The sequence below is a fragment of the Rhinichthys klamathensis genome, unplaced genomic scaffold, assembly GCF_029890125.1.
Source record: "Rhinichthys klamathensis goyatoka isolate OS25496 unplaced genomic scaffold, OSU_Roscu_1.1 h1tg000020l_1, whole genome shotgun sequence".
Lineage (NCBI taxonomy): Eukaryota > Metazoa > Chordata > Actinopteri > Cypriniformes > Leuciscidae > Rhinichthys > Rhinichthys klamathensis.
Genome location: NW_026606571.1, coordinates 2409677 through 2427373, shown reverse-complemented (window position 1 = coordinate 2427373; position 17697 = coordinate 2409677). Strand labels below are relative to the sequence as shown.

Genomic DNA, 17697 nt, shown 5'->3' with positions numbered 1-17697 from the left:
GGATGTCAGAAAGATATCAATAAACACGTTTTACACTTACAGCAGAAATTGTGTGGATTTAAATTTGGACTATAGATAGAGAGGTTAAGACTTTCCCTATTTACTAAGAAATGCATGCAAATATCTGCGGTAAGCACCTCAAACATCAAGTTTCATCGAGACCTTGTCTTCCCACAAAGCGAAACTTGTGCTGGGATTTTTTAAACATTTTTTGTCTTTTATAAACATGATTACTTTAGACAGGGCTTTACATACACAGGGTGACCTTTTTGACAGTTGAAGACCAACATCATCGCATCACTCGTCCACCAGCTGTTCCATTCCCTCCTCACTGCTGTTATGATTATAATGCCCTAACAAATATCCCTGGAGCCACTTTCACTTTGTGAATGTAGTGAATTAAATCTAAACATGTCAGCACATGTAAAGGACAATAAACCCGAATGCAAAATGATTCATCGTAATTCCAGGGTTCACTCTAGGCTGATCATACTACAGGTACAGTAAGGTTTTGTTCAAATCTGGTCATCGGGGAACTCCCGCTGAGTCACTCAACAACGTAAGAATGTAGGCTACAGTTCATTGAACAATCTCTTTTTTTAGATTAGATTAGGTTGACCAATATCTGCTCCATGAACTAAAACTATTTACTTACTGGAAATTTCCCAACACATGGATTATATGGCCCCTGGGGCAACCTGGGACTTTTGTTTTACAGCACACACACTATAATGCATTTTTACTTGCCATATACTTCTATAGGGCTTTTCACACTGACCTGAACACCAAGCTATTGTCTTTTGCGTGTCAAATTTTTCAAACCTCAAAACCTAATCACCCAGAATTAATTCCTAACCCAGGGTAAAGAACGAACTGTGAATGAATGGAAAACGATAACTCATGGTTCTGTTAACTCCGGTTTAGATAGGCCCGGGGTTGACAATTTTATTTATTTACTTTTAAATCCTACTATGTACAAAATAGTAAAATGCACTACAATCTTGATGAGGTCAAAAGTTCAGTTTCAGAAGGATAGTCAACACTGCTATTTATTGAGTCCACTTCCTACATGACTCGGTCAACCACATGTACCATACACTGCCCATAAACTGGGCAAAAAAATGCTATTATTAAATAAAAACACTAAGTAAAGTGCAAACATACAGTGTAAAACAGCCTCATTGTTCTTCTGTTTCAATGTTCTTGGTCCAGTATTTTTTAAGTACTGTTTTCAACAGAAAAGTGGGGAAGCCCACCAGGGTATTTCAAGAGGGCTTTGACCAGAAAGTGTGACGCAAGCACCAGTAGATGACGCCTACTCTCATAAAAGTGTTGACATACTGTCTGCTAGCTACTGCACACCTACGATGACAACCCTTTCATCTTGTGTTATCAAGAGCAACTTCCTCTATACTTCAGCATTTAAAAACGTAATAATGCACAGTGACATCAAAATGCCCATTTTGTTCCCATTAATCACCGATACACCAGCTGGAATGGCTGACAGACACCCAGTCAAGGATGTATTTCACAGTTTAGTGGATGTTATCCTCTTGCTGTTGTAGTAATACTACAGTAAGATAAGAAAATAAAAGCTGTCCAGAACTCACACAATGAGTTTAGAATCTGAGTCTTGTGTATTGATGGACTCTGAGCTGCCCTGTTCCTGCTCAGGATGACGGAAACTACAGTCTGCCTGCTCCCCTACCATAATCCTGGACTCATCTGGGCGGTCTAAAAGAAGGAAATGACAATACTGTAAATACAGACATTATGACCATGTAGGAAAGGAAAAAAATGAACACAGGTTTAAATGGTACCTTGGTCACCGGCATCGGTTTTTGGCTTCTTCTCAGTTTTGTTTTGTCCTTTTACATATGCAACCACGGATGCTATGAAACAAAGGACAGCCAACCCTGCCATCCCTCCAGCAATGAAAACTGGAAGCCATTTTGTCTGTTCTGGAGGTCATAGAAATATATTCTTGAGGTTAGAGTTCAATATCCATATTGAAAGATATGCAGTCCAATTCAATTGATAATGTATGCTGATCACAGATATGCAACGAGATATTCTAGATATATTCTCATTTACCTTTTTTATTGCTCACAACATGTAAGGTTGGTACTATTGCTTCTGTAACAGACACAAAAACATTACATTATGTGGCAGTATGTTACTTGACCTCCAAGTTATATTGTCCTTTTGTATTCCTTGTTACCTTTGTCTGAATATATGCAAGTACAGTCACTGGTAGCATTTCCTTTGCCCAACATCTGTCCATCGGGACAACTAGAGAATGAATGAGTTTGAATGAGTTTTATGGAAAATGCAGATCTAATTTCAGATAAATTATATATTTGCTTTAAAAACAGACAAACTGTAATTGTACGCTACCTTTTTTTCCATTCTCTGCAGTTACTGTGGATTTTGTCATTGAATTTTCCTTCTGGACATTTTCTACACAATCCTGCAAGCATTGAATGAAAGAATTTATATGAAAATAATATAGCAAAACAGCAAGCAGTTTCCTATTGAACAGCTTCAGAACTTCTTAATCTGAATGTACGTTTACACAACAGCTTTGCAGTTTTTGCGTACAAACCATGAAAACGACTAAAACCGCTGTTTTATGCTGTCAGGCCAGTAGCTGGCAATTTCACTTTGTAAAGAAACACAACATGCCTATAGACTGAACATATAGGCCTAAATACGCAAGCACATGACTACACCATTTTCTATATGGTGACGATAACCGTATTGTTATCAAAACCATGCACTTCAAAAGTTTTGAATCCCGTTTTCAAAAGTTAGCATTTTCATGCCCCCAACGCACCGTTGTCGTGTATAAATGAATGGCCATAAAAAGTTGTACGTTTTTATTTGAAAATGGTGTTGTGTAAAGTAAACGGCCCCTGAGAGGGTCCGGAATTCTTACGGTTTTCGGTGGGCTCCTCCCCCTCCTTGCATTCAGTAACACAGAATGAACATTTGTCGTTTCCGCACCGATATCCAGGCTTGCATCCACATACAGTATTGCTGCTGATAGTGCAAGGTCTAAGTGTAAACTGTTTACCTACAAACATGAAACAGAAAGATTAATGCTTACACAGTAGTAGGCTATGATGTTTTAAAGCTTATCATGATGCAGATAAAACAAAATCACTTGTTCAATCAAACTGCAAACTATTCGCTTAACAAAAATTGCAGTGAGGATGTCATACCTATGCACTGGGTACATCTCAAACAGAAGAGGTTCAAAGTCAAACCGATTGTGTACATGTCAGGGGCACAGGGGGTACAGAGCTTTTCTGGGTCTCTTCCACAACGATCCACCAAGTGGTTCCCTGTAACCACAAGCAACTATTTACAGTATGGCTTTGAAACTCATACACATTTGACACTCTTATAACTATAGCGGTCCAAAAGCCTGAGGAAGATTTTTTCATCTAATTAAAACCCAGCTTTAAAATAAGTTTTAGTATTTTGAAAAACATAAAACAAACAAAGGTTATGACATTTACTAAAATAAGCCAAAAGTGGTGACATGGCAATCATACAACAACATAACATTTCCTTATCTGGAAAGAAATCTCCAAAAAAGAAGGACAATTATTGCTAATAGAGACTGAGATCCACTGAGTATGTCGTTCATCTTGTGAAATAGAAGGTTTGATACTTTACATTTCAAGCAAGCAAGGAAGCTTTACAGAGCTCCTCATTCACAGCAAGATTTCTGGCACTAGTGTGTTGGGACAACCCTTGGTTTGAGGTTGAGGATGATCTATTCATCTTTATACAATGACAGAACAATTCATGGATTTCCCTTGAAGTGCTAAACCACATCCTTTTCATGTGGTACTTTCAAAATGATCTGAAACTTCCTTCACTCGGTCACTAATGAATAATTTCAAGGATACACTGTAATCTGCTTTTTTTTGCATCCTCGATATTCCAATAAGTCATTGAAAAAAAAGGGAAATTATGAAATACTGAAATACTAAACTTCCTAAAATTAAGATCAAGTTTTTCCAAGAATATGTCAGTATTACAGATATCGTATTAGGTTACATAACACATCACATTGCAGTCAGTTATTGTCTGAGTACCTGGCTTGCATGTCTTGCAGCAGACATCTGATCCAGATATTGTCCAATCCTCACAGCCAGAATCAGAACCCACAGTGTAGTTCAGCACTAGACTGAATATCAGAAAGACATCCAGTCCTCGGAAAGCAGTCAGCATTTCTTCAAAGAAAACAATTTACCAACTAAAGGAGATCATCAAGTAATTATTGTTTATAAGTGAACTATTATTAATTAACTACATATGTGATATATGGAAAATATAAGCATTAGCTTTTTGATATAATATTATTATTAATGATTAAAAAAAATATTAATTCATCAGTTCATTCAACTTTGTCAACAGTGTAAAACAGACTCAATGAACATCTAAAATCCACAAATGCTTAAATATTTTTTTTAAATGTAGTTAATATGTTAACGTAATACATTACAATTATTATTTCTTATTAATGAAATATTCATAAATAAATATTTTCTCTTACTCTGTTTAGTGTAGCCGGTCCTTACTCAAAGAAAACGCGAACTAAGATGAGAAGCTCCACTCCGCTCATTATTTAAAAACACACACACACACACGCAGGCGCTGACGCTCTCAGTAGGTGTGGCTGCTGGTGAACAAAACGTTCAACTTCGCTTTCTTTCTCTCGTTGTCTTCAGTGGCAGAGTGTTTTCTCCTCACACATTTTCATATCGAGCTTGGAGTGTTAACGCGAAACATAATTAGATACAGGAAAAAGCGAAGATTAGATAGATAGATAGATAGATAGATAGATAGATAGATAGATAGATAGATAGATAGATAGATAGATAGATAGATAGATAGATAGATAGATAGATAGATAGATAGATAGATAGATAGATAGATAGATAGATAGATAGACGTTATTGACTTGGTATTTTACCAGCCTGCCTACAACTTCTGCTTAATGACACATCATGACTGTGTCGCACCAAACGTCTCATGAGCATCACATCACTTAGTGCCATATCACTCACATTTAGAAACTCTGCGGAACACTTCCTCATTAACCTATATTTAAATTCCTTCCTTCTTTCTCCTGGCTTTGGGACGGAGCTTGAAAGAGGTCTGAATGACAGTGGCAGTAACCTAAGGCTATTCTCAATAATCAGGTGATTACTGAGTCATTGTCCCGAGTAGGCTATGTGACTTTATTATTATTATTTACACCAACACCAGTACACATTTCCATACTAAATTTATGATTAGTGAATTGCATAAACAATTTCCAAGAATCAGATGATTACTGAGTCATTGTCCCGAGTAGGCTATGTGACTTTATTATTATTATTATTTACAGCAACAACAGTAAACATTTCCACACTAAATGTAAGATTAGTGAATTGCATAAACATTCGATCCATTTGGATTACAGTTGAAACATTAAACATTAAAATTGTGTTTTAAAATTAAAATTGATGATAAATTGCTATTTCCCTTTGCAGTTTGACTGGCCCATTTTACCTGAACAGCTGGCCCATTTTACCTGAAACGGCTCATGCAAAAAAAGTTGGCACATCTGATGTTTCAAGAGAGGTTGATGCCTAAATAATTATATTTTATTACATAATTTCAAGACAAAATTATCAAAAACAGTCATTATTCATCATAAAAACACATGGAAAAGGCATATATGGTATTGTATTGTTGTCGCAAACGATTTACCAAAAAGTGGCCCAATTTAGATGATATCACCCTATATTATTGTATAGTGGGTGAATCATCTATTCTAGCGACTTTCAGACCGTTGGTGTTTTAAAGAAAATTCTGTTAGCCTATGTCACCCCATATTGTATTTTATCAACGCATTTAGCTGTCTATCAAGTTTTAAACATCTTAAACATGTTTTGTGATCATTTGTGTGCATGGTCAATTTACTGTGTAAAAGGCCCGTGCACACCAAGGCCAATAACTAGCCTATAATGAGAAAATTCGAAATTTAAGACAATAGCAGAGTCCACCACAACTAGGCTGTAACAATAACTGCACTCAGGAATATATCGTTGGAATCGCCTTTTTCAGCTGATGAACAATAAAAAAATTGATAGCCAATCAATTCCTGCTTTGAAGAGCACAGGGACTTAAAGAGGCAGTGACATAACTGCTTAAAATAAACAATGTAATCGTGCGTTGGTGTGGACGCTAACATAGTCAATATAGTTATCGTTCTTGGTGTGAACAGGCCTTAACGATAAAGATAAAGTTTTAAAAATCGTTCGTAAAATAAGAGCACACCACAACTATAACGATAACGGCACAGAGGAACGATCATTGGAATCACTTTTTCCAGCTGATGAGTGAAAAAAAAAACATTAACAGCCAATCAGAATCTTTAAAAGAGCTCGATCGTTTAAATTATGGGAAAAGACTAAGTTTAACAGTTGAGAAATGAGGAAATAGGATTGAAACAAAATATAAAAGGAAAACCCCCACTTACCTGAAATGCTACAATGCAGGAAACAGTAACCTCCAGACATGCATTACTCAGCTCATCTTACAGACAGTGAATTGAAATAATAAAGAAATGACAGTTTCTTTGAGAGACATACTGTATATGTTACAAGTACTGGACCATACAGTAAGAGCTGCGAGACCAGGTACGCTCATCTGCAGCTCACCTGAGAGGAATGCCATTGTCTTTTAATGGGATGTGGCTAAACATCTCTATCACAGTTTTAGTAGCCTGGTAGTTGCACTAATGTCAAATTAATGATACCCAGAGGTGCAGCCTTCATAATTAATATAAGCTGCATTTCATTTAAAACTAATTCACTAATTTTCATATCCAATGTGATAATACTTCCAGACAGCATCTCATTGAATCGTTTTTTTGTATTTTAGTTTTGTCAGTCTCATCATTTACAGAAATTAGGGTAAAGTACTAAAACACACGGCTAGTAATCTTCTGACACATCCTGCTACATTACCACATCACACACTCCCACAATGACCTTTTCATTAGAAGGTTAGATGACATCGTCTACCCACTCCAACCGCGTCATACGCAATACTAATCATTAAAGAAATTCTGTCTGGGTGTCATTTGAAGTGGCAAGAAAAACGTGTCTAAGCATCCCACTTCACATATTGCACACACGTTGCTAAAGATTTAAGAGATATACGTCTGTGTGTGTCAAACCAAGGCTAAGTATCACCATCAGCATCTGTTCTTTCCACTTGTCACACTTCCTCCCTTTTTAAGTGATAAGTATTTTGTTTGTTGTCTTAGCAAAACAGGGGATTAAAAGTTAAAAGCTACAGAAGACGTGTCACTTCCTCATACTGAGAAGCTGCAGTACTGAGTCAGAGATAGAGCAGGGTCCGCAGCGCACTCATGCAAATGCCTACATGTACAGTAGCAGGGGAAACACTTCAGTATGTATGCCAGTAAGTGTCTCAGACACCATGAAAAATTCTCTTCAAAGAAACTTTACACTAGCTGTTTAAGAGGAGTGATAGACAATCTCCACAGAACATTTGGAAGTTACTCAGAAATGTGATTTTGCATGGATCATCACTATTAAGTGAGCAGATATTCAGATATGTCAGATATTCAGAATACATTTCGATTTCATTCTTGTGTCAACTTTTAATTTGTGAGTCAAACGGTGATCATACCTCCACTGAGCTTTGGTTGAGTAGCGGAACAACCTATTTTCCATGCTGAACCAACGATTAGAAGATTTTGCCTCAAAACTAAACTTCATATCAAAAGTTTAGTTTTGAGATGAACTTTCCTAATCGTTGGTTAAGCGTGAAAAATATGCTGTTCCGCTACTCAACCAAAGCTCAGTCGAGGTATGATCACCATCAGAAACTATGCTTCAGAGAAGTGAAAATGATAGCTTCTCACAAGTTTCATAATACCAGATACGTAGACAGGAGACATCTGTTCTTTGAAAAAGATCTGGTGTTTTGGCGGCACAAATCATGCTGCCAAAACATTAGATAGTGAAGATGATATCAGCACCTAAAGCATTTACCAGACACTCAAAGGTTTTAGAAATTAGGAAATACTGGAGAATTGATGATGCCAGATAGTGGACCACGATAAGGTTACTTTTGCAACACTTAATCTATGGTATCGCTGTGAAAAAAAGCCTTTCGGAAACCCCGCTTTTCCACCCTCATGCCAAACCACTCTCATTGCTTAATCGCTCCATTCCATGCCAATCATGCATTATGCAGTCGTATCGTATGTAATACATATGCGTCAGTCTTTGCCTTGGTAACGCAATAGTTTACAGATGGAATGAGATGCAAGTAGTGACCGTGTCATGGAGGATGATCAGATTTTTATTTACATTTTATTCTTTTTGTTTACTTTGCTCAAATAGTCCACTTGGGCAGCTCCAGAGAAACTGGTAGCCAGACAAGTGACCTGATCCCAAGTGGCGACATCACTACACGCATTCTAGGAGAGAACAGTTTGTAATCGTGCCGTACAAGGCTCAAGTGGAAATATAACTGGAACATTCCTTACCGTTTGGCCCGACGGTGGAAAAGCAGCTTTAATTTTCAAGAGTGAACAAGCTGTGTTTTTGAATCTCAGAACAAACCTCACTTCAAGACAATGGCTGGCCACTTCTTAATACATAAAATTTATTTTCTCGGTTTTATATATATATATATATTTGATCATATTTACAATTTATTATTCCTCTTTTGTGAAGAAACAATAAAGCATACAGCTTTCACTGCAATCAGCATTTCATTCGAAAGGGCCCAGAAGTTATATTCCAAAAGTGCTTGACAGAAACTGTGTCTCTTTTCTGTTTTGGCTCAGGCAGATAGGTCAGTTCATGGAATAGAACATTACAAACAAGGACATTCAGTATGCTCTTTTACAACACCTCACTTCTTTACCAGTAAACTTGACCATAACAAACATGATAGCCTTTCCTCCATAATAAACGACAATATTTTTGAACAAAGATAACAACTCACTAATTGCCAAGGGACTTTGGTTAACCTATCTGCCTCTTTAAATATCATCTGTTTTAACTTTAAGGGCCTATACTACCAAGCTGATCATAGACTACTGCATTAACTGTACAGTGATGTTCGTAATACAGTGGTGAATACTAAGACAACTGGTGACGTTTGAACAGTCAGTTCACAGACTCTATGAAAAGCACCTGTTTGTTATTGTTTAAAATGTATCATGTACATTAAGAGTTCACGGTGGAAATCTTTGCAACATTTTGAAACCATGAGACTAACATTAGCACGTCCAAGCATTTATTTAATGATACTGTAGCTTAACATGCTATAATGCTAATGAAGGAATTTGGCGGAGTTGGAGCCTCACAAGACAATACATTCAGCAATGTTTAGGGACGTCAATTGGCATTGTGATTGTCAACAGGATTATGACTCTGCGAATGCAACTGTGTAAGAAAAAAGTTAATCCAGCGCATGGATACATTTAAAAGTACAGACTCTGTTAAGAGCTGTCAGGCCAGTTGTCTGGCTTTTAACTTGTGCAAAGTGAAGAACAGCTTGGGATAAAAAGCAGACTTTCCTGTTAAAAAGCTTATTAGTTGTGTTATCTTGTCTCAGAGTCTAAATGAACTCTGCAGTTGTGCTTTTTTAGTGTCCTCTGTTGATCTAAATAACATTGAATGGACTATAAGGAAGAGTTTACCTAAAAATGAAAAATCTGTCATTTGCTCACTCTCATGTTGTTTCAAACATTTTCTTCTTTTGAACACAAAATATCCTGGTTATATTCCATATAATAAAAGGGGACTGGCCTGTCAAGTTCAAAAATGACAAAAAAGCACCATAAAAGTAGTCTTCCAAAGCCATACAATGAATTTTGGTCTGTTCATCACAAAAAAAAAAACCTCATGATTCAATAATAATGTTCTCCTCATTCTTATGGATTACTTGATACTTTATTTTTATTTTGTCATTTTGAAGCTTGACAGCCCCAGACCCTATTCACTCTCATTATATGAAAAAAAAAAGATATTCTAGATAACATTTTAATTTGTAAAGTGCATTTTAGTGTTATTTACAGAATATTATAGTTTTTATTAATATTTTGAATTAGCTTGTATTTTTATATTCATCTGAATTTCTGTTAGTTGCTGTTAGTCTAATTTTCGTTTACTAATTTTTCATCTACTATTTCAGATTTATTTCAATTACTGAAAACGACAGTTTTATCGTTTTTGTTAACAATAACACTGATTATTTTGTTCCACAAAAGAAAGAAACTCGACATGAGGATAAAAAAATGACAATTTTCATTATTGGGTAATTTAAATCGGGCTATCAGTTAGTACATTCTCAGTGCAGGGATCGTCAGTAGCAAAAATTCATGAAGCAATCTTGGGGGAACTATAGGCCTTGTGCTCTGAAAGGGTTGAAGGCACTCTCCTGTCACATAATGTCAACGAAAAATTCACAAGGATTGCCCATAGCGTGTTGAAAAGACTGCCGACTAGCCGTGAGTTCTGGTGGGACGTTTCCTAACTCCCGAATGGGTGGAGCCCCAGGTGCGCTGTTGCTTGCTGCCGCTTTGGGGGCGAGGTGAGCAAGGCAGTACGGAGGGGGCAAACCCGGCGGGCCGTAGGAAGAGCCGTGACTTCTCTCACTGTGAGCACAGGACAGATGATTGGGCTGAACGAAAGGGGCGTGGGTGTAGGTGAAGTTGTGACTATGCTGCGAGATGCTGTGACAGTGGCCATGACTGTACCCAGAGTGGGCTTGACTGACAGCAGAGCGACTGTGGCTGTGGCTTGGATGACTCAGCTGACTGGATGGCTTCTCACCCCTCCTTCCGACCCATGTGCCCAGTTCTGATTCGCTGCCCCCACAGCACGGCGCCTTATGGTCCTTCTCTCGAGGGGAGGGTCTCCGTCCTTTCCCAGCGCTGGGGTTGGAGCCACTGCTTCTGCTACCTGAAAAGAAGAAATAATGTGTTAGGACAAAACTACTATTATTTTTCTCATAAAACCATGCGCTAACCAGACTTGACAAGCAATGACAGCCATTTCTTCAATGTTAACCGAATTTCTGTTCTATCAGCCGCAACAAGCAAATCTATATTTGGTTAGTTGCTTAATTCCTTTTCAATGCATTTCTCTTGTACATTACCGTTCAAAAGTTTGGGGTCAAGAAATTATTAGACATTTTTTAAAGAAATTAAAGAAATTCAGCAAGGATGCATTGAATTGATCAAAAGTGACAGTAAAAATACACTCGTTTGAACTTTCTATTAAAAAAAATGTATCATGGTTCCAAAAAAAAACACACAAAAAAACAGCACAACTGTTGTCAACATTGATAAGAAATGTTTCTTTAACAACTGATTTCTGAAGGATCATGTGACACTGAAGACTGGATTATTGGCTACTGAAAATTCAGCTTTGGCATCACAGGAATAAATTCTATTTTAAAACGTTTTAAAATAGAAAACAGTTATTTTTAATTCTAATACTATTTCACAATATTATTGTTTTTACTGTATTTTTGAACAAACAAATGCAGCCTTGGTGAACATAAGTGACTTCTTTCAAAAACATTTTTTTTTAAAAATCTTACCGACCTCTAACGTTAGAACGGTAGTGTATATTAAACATCAAACATATACAAGAAGAGACTGATTGTGGAAATTTATAAACACTGAACAAATCTCTCATGTTGTGCAGAAACGTTTTGGATGACCTGGTTGCTTCCCATCTCTTCTTAAACTGTCCCATCAACACAAAAGGCAAAAATGGCCAAAATATTTTAAAATATTCTATATGTAATATTAAAGGAACAGCATAAGAAAGGATGCTGTCTCGAGAGGCATCATGTTCTTAGCTTTACGCTCTCTGCTCTGATTGGCTGTGGTGTTGTTGTGTCGCACCTGGTTAGGGCAGGGTGTAAAGGACAGCAATACCATGAGGGTACTTTACAACATCAATATATGAGTAAGATATAAACGATATGGTACAAACAATATAATTATTTTTGGTAGTTATGCGTTTCAAAAACGTCAGCATTGAGGGTAGGACTGAGGTAACACAGTTCTGGACAATGCAGTACTCCCAAATTTGATTTGCTTCAGCTCACATCATACATCATCATGGAAATATTAATTTTTCCTTTCCCTAGTTGATTCAGACTTTGGCAAATAGACAAAAGCGTATTGCAAAATAACTTCAACAGATGAGAATCGTTCTGATTCTTGTGCACAATGAAGGTAAAGAACTGTACATGCCCACACAAAAGACACAAACAAGCAACACAGCTGGGGAGTCACAATGGCCATCTCAATGAGTCAAATGCCATATGATGACAAACCATTGAAATAACAAGATGATAAGGAGAAAAGGTGGGGCGGAAAGGCATTTAGGTGAAAGTGCTAATCTTACCGGATCCCCTGTGCCTAGGAGAAAATTTCCATCAGTCTACAGACGGCCAGCAAAACAGAGGGAATATCATAATTATGACACGTCACCCAACCAGTCCGTCCAATACACTCCCACAAACCGAACCCTGCACCTCAGTTTCTGTGATACCACCCTACGTTATGCCTCCTGAAGCGACCAAACCTGAGTGTGCTGGATTGGTGTTTTAGAAGTAATTTAGCTTGATGACCTTTGCATAACTCCTGATACACATTCCCAGCTCTGTACAGGGTGCAAAGGGTGGCATAAGCAGCATTAATGATTTAAAAAGTCTGGTCATACCACATATATGGAAGATCCAACTGAATACAGCGACAATGATGATGCTCTAGAAATGGAATGATTAAAAAGAAAATAGTTGGCATCTGAGATCTTGATTTAGTCATACTGTTAAACTAGTATTTCATGATATACTTATCAATAAATTGTTATATACTTTTAAGTAAGGAAAATTATAAAACTTAATAAATGTAACATTGATAAAGACTAATCAATTCTCACATTTGGCACAGATATTTGAAAAGAACATTTTTCGAGTGAGTTAAAATTAATTGATAGAATTGTGTGTGTGTTGTTGTTTTGGGTATGATTTGGTAGCATTAATACAAAAAATATCAGCATTTTTCATGTTTGTTTAATGTGTCGTTTGGATTTAATATTTATTAAATGTGTTTTCCATATTAACATTGTCATGCATGTTGTGTGGTTACATATAGTCTGGCGTCAGTTTTTAAAGTATGTCCTTAATCTTTAATAATATGTCTTGTTTGATTTTATTTTGTATCTTGCCTAGCATTACACGTAAGTTATAATCATTCACATTATAGATCATTTTCATTTTCAGGAAAGGTGTCATAAATGTAACACCAGGCTGTTTACTACTAGCTTAACTGTTTCTGACTAATTAATTAGTTATGCATTTCATTTTCATTTACATAATTTACAGTAACAACTGCTATTATGTCAAAAATGGTTGATTTTTAAACCTTTGGGTTAACCATTTTCTGAATAAATGGGCAAAACCAAAAAGTGTTACAATCATCCCTCTTTATGCAAACATGCGCACATGATTTACTAGTCTTGTGCCACTGATGTCATTCTGCCTGAATGTCTTCATTTATGTACTGAAAGCAAAACTCAATATGCATAAACATTCAGTAGTATTGTGCCTAGTCTTCCTACATGCACATTTACAATAAACCCACTGATGGTTTCCTTTTTACTATCATAAATTCCATCTAATGCCCTAAAAAAACTTTCGAGTAGTTCCTAACGTAACAGGGCAGTGCTGGTGTTGTTGCTTAACATCATCAAGCGCTCTTAAAACCGAAAGAAAAAGTCACTCAGGAAGCTCACAGGATTGACCGAAGCAAGGGGTTTTCCCTTTTATCCATCATTAAACTCTCTATTTCTCTCTCTCTCTCTCTCTCTCTCTCTCTCTCTCTCTCTCTCTCTCTCTCTCTCTCTCTCTCTCTCTCTCTCTCTCTCTCTCTCTCTCTCTCTCTCTCTCTCTCTCTCTCTCTCTCTCTCTCTCTCTCTCTCTCTCTCTCTCTCTCTCTCTCTCTCTCTCTCTCTCTCTCTCTCTCACACACATACATACACACGCACACACACCTTCACTCTGCTGGCTGCCTGCACTACCACTGTGGAAACTGTGGCAGGGGTCCGAGTATCCAGGAGGAAAACCTGGCGGAGGAGTGGGGTAACCTGGGTAAGGGTAGGGCTGGCCGCCGAGGGGCCAGGGGTTGGTTCCTGGTGGAGGAAGAGGAGGGAGACCATCCTGATCAGAGCCACCACCACTGGATCCCTCATTCAGATTGAGAGAAGCCATATCTGAAAACAAACACATTTTAATACCATTACAATTATTTATGATATTTCACGTCATTTTTAATTATAGTATTATTAATAATGCTTTATGGCTCTGACCTTTGGCCAGATCTTATCTTAACTTCTTAAGGTATACTAGTGTTCAAAAGTTTGGGGTCGGTACGTTTTTTTTGGTAACACTTTACAATAAGGTTTCATTAGTTAACATTAGTTAACTACATTAGTTAACATGAACTGATAATGAACTGCACTTCTACAGCATTTATTAATCTTTGTTAAGGTTAATTTCAACATTTACTAATACATTATTAAAATCAAATGTATTTGTTAACATTAGTTAATGCACTGTGACACAAATGATTTTAGAAGACTCATGTGACACTGAAGACTGGAGTTATGGCTGCTGAAAATTCAACATTGCCATTACAGGAAATAATTACATTTCAAAATATATTAAAATAGAAAACGTTATTTTAAATTGTAATAATAGTTCACAATATTAGGTTTTTTTTACAGTATTTTTGGTCAAATAAATGTAGCCTGAGCAAGCGTAAGAGATTTCTTTCAAAAATATTGAAAAATCTTACAGACCCCACACCCCACACTTTAACAGTATTGCCCTGTATGATTATGACTGTATGACTGTATGTTGACTGTACTTTGACACAGATCTCCAAACGTGTAGTAGCACTGCTCCGAGAAGGTGATTTTATTGACTGTGTGTCTCAGGTAGCCATGTTTCAACAAACTGCTGGCATATTTTCTGGCATCACGGCGGTCCTTGAAGCCCTCCACCCGAGAGAACAACCAGTCAACAACATCAGCCCCTGGAACAAAGAGCAATGAGGAAAAAGAGCACAATTACATACACTGATTATACAAAACATCAACCAAAAAACTTGATGCTTGCAATATACAAGGAGCAAAAAAGGTGCGCCAAACATTTGCAGCAAAGAATAACACAAACCGATGACAGCGTTGGCTATAGTGATCTTCAACCACATTCGGTCTCGGATCTCCAGGCCTGAATCTGGTAGCTGCATGACTTTTACTATAGTTGCCATGTCTGTTTTTGGCACAGAAAGGGGAAGGTCATCAAACTCTGTGAAATAAGAAAGAAATAACAGTGTTGAACATGATACATCTACCATTATACTAACAGATGGTCTCTTATGGGACGTGAATGTGACTTTGATCATACCATAATGGGGGTACGGCCCAGAAAGTGCTGTAGTGTGTGTGATCCAGGCTGCAGGATCAATGGGTCTTACTGGCTCAGCTGAGGACAGACAGGGATAAATGAACTAGATGAATGCGGCATGGTTCTTCGTGTCTCTATAGCTGCTATAATGGAAGGCGGTAGGTACGTACCTCTAGGGATGGTGAAGTAGCTTCTAGGAGAAGGGTCCCAACATTTCGCCACTGTTAGGCTTATTGGCCTGTAGAGGATATATGAAACATGAAGCAATGTTGAAGAGAGCATTATGACATGATTTACTGAATGTGTCACTAATTTCAGGCGGGGCACCCTCTCTCACCCAGGTTTGGAGACGATCTCCCGTAGAATCCTGACAGCATCATCATTGCTCATGTTCTCAAAGTTCACATCATTCACCTGAAATTACAATTCCATTAAAGCTTGCATCATTTTGATGCACTACATCACATGAAGCTTTTTAACTTGAAGAACTTTAATAGTTTCTGTGGGTTTAATAGCAACTATTGTGCAAAATCAACATGGAGTTATGAAGAATTGGTATTGTATTATTTGTAGATACAATAACATTTATTTCCACAATCAGTTTTTATTTTAAAAAATATGTATTTGAGGCATTGTACACCGATTTTATTATTTAATAACTTTTTTTCCCAAATTCACATGATTATAATTACAAGTCATCATGACTGTTAGTTTCTTCTATTCAACACAAAAAGTGAATATCTGAAGAAAATCCTGGCCACTCTTTTCAGTAAAAAGAAAGTGAATGTGAACTGGGGCTGTCAAGCTCCAAAATGAATTTAAAAAAACTCCCAAAAAAACCTTTAAAACCATAAAGGTATTATAACAGTAGATCAAATGACTATACACTATATTCTGAAATCTAATAGCTTTGTGTGACAAACAGACACAAATCTTAGTCAACAACTTGTTCTTCACATAAAGCCATCATATAAAAATATGGTGCATATGGACTATTTTTAAAGTAATGCACTTTTATAATGCCTTTTCCTACCCATTTATTGTAATTGCATGGGGAAAAGTTTGACCAGGAATTTATCAAAAAATATAGTTTTTGCATTTAATATATTTGCGTTTCATTGAAGAAAGAAAGTCAAATAAGTTTGGAACAAAATGGTGTATAATAATGACAGAATTGTCATTTTTAAGTGAATTAAGCCAATGTCTCAGTTTACCAGAGTCCACAATGTTTGTTTACATATGTGATACTCTATCTCATGGTCATTTGGACACCACTGACCAAAATTCACCTAATAAAACAGGGTCATTAACCATTACCGTTTCTAAGCAGAATCTGAGATCACCATGGCTGAGGAAAACCCCTTGATTATGTAAATAAATGACAAAAGAGTTGAAAGCACCATTCTGTCCACTATGGTAAATGACAACAGATATGACTACAAGGTCTTTCAGCAGGAAGGAAACAGAGAGGAGCAAAATAAGTCAACAACAGTGTGAGGTGACCCGACTAAACCTTGGTAATCCCTCAAAAGTACATTTAGAAACTAAAAAGCAGAAGAGACTGGTCAATTTCAGTTCTGTTAATGGGATCATATCATGGTAAGTTTAAATTAACACCTTTACTTACAAAATTATATATTTAATTTAGATTTTCCTGGTGGTATAACATTTAATAGAAAGTTAACCCAATATTTTGTCCAAATTTTCCAAATATCTTCTTTTGTGTTATACAGGTTTGGAACAAGATTTTTAGATGAACTGTCATTGTAACATTGTGGGTATTGGCAATTATTTGAATGCACATTTTATCATTTTTAATCTTCCAAAAAATGCATTAGATCACTCTTGAAAGAGGTTCCAGACAGCTGATCCCTTCACCTGTAACAGCATGTCTCCAGGCTCAATCCTGCCATCCGCCGCCACTGCTCCGCCTTTCATAATGGAGCCAATATAGATGCCTCCATCTCCTCTGTCATTACTCTGACCAACTATACTGATACCCAGGAAGTTGTACTTCTCTGTGAGAAAGAGAGATAAAGCTGTTTTCAATTATGTGTTCATCTGAGGGCTATATTAGAGCACACTGTGCACACTAGACCTTGAAAAACAGGAAGTTCAGTTTATTAAGCAGGTGGAGTGGAGAGATAGAGA

At 37.0% G+C, this 17697-nt stretch overlaps 2 protein-coding genes across 11 annotated transcripts in view; both read right to left on the bottom strand.

Annotated features, from left to right (window-relative positions):
- Window positions 1-1452: 1452 nt before the first annotated feature.
- On the bottom strand, window positions 1453-4256 carry tnfrsf9a (tumor necrosis factor receptor superfamily, member 9a). Its single transcript, XM_056240392.1, has 8 exons — window positions 4110-4256; window positions 3225-3347; window positions 2939-3076; window positions 2398-2470; window positions 2222-2292; window positions 2095-2136; window positions 1821-1961; window positions 1453-1725 (listed from the first exon to the last, which is right to left on the bottom strand). Exons 1-8 carry the CDS (start codon window positions 4243-4245, stop codon window positions 1607-1609), a joined length of 843 nt encoding a protein of 280 aa, XP_056096367.1. The 5' UTR covers window positions 4246-4256; the 3' UTR covers window positions 1453-1606.
- Window positions 4257-10228: 5972 nt separating this feature from the next.
- The window catches only part of dvl1a (dishevelled segment polarity protein 1a), a 39664-nt gene continuing 32195 nt past the window's right edge, over window positions 10229-17697 (bottom strand). For 4 of the 10 annotated variants that reach the window (XM_056239690.1, XM_056239691.1, XM_056239692.1 and 1 more), the window contains exons 8-14: window positions 17425-17564; window positions 15884-15960; window positions 15717-15784; window positions 15313-15624; window positions 15005-15172; window positions 14130-14348; window positions 10229-11018 (exon numbers count right to left, since the gene is read on the bottom strand). In XM_056239690.1, coding sequence (XP_056095665.1) covers window positions 10498-11018; window positions 14130-14348; window positions 15005-15172; window positions 15313-15624; window positions 15717-15784; window positions 15884-15960; window positions 17425-17564 — 1505 coding nt within the window. In that variant the 3' untranslated portion in view covers window positions 10229-10497. Of the gene's footprint in view, window positions 11019-12479; window positions 12516-12797; window positions 12844-14129; window positions 14349-15004; window positions 15173-15312; window positions 15625-15716; window positions 15785-15883; window positions 15961-17424; window positions 17565-17697 lie in introns of all 10 variants that reach the window. The other 6 variants (XM_056239694.1, XM_056239695.1, XM_056239696.1 and 3 more) reach the window with 4 other exon arrangements.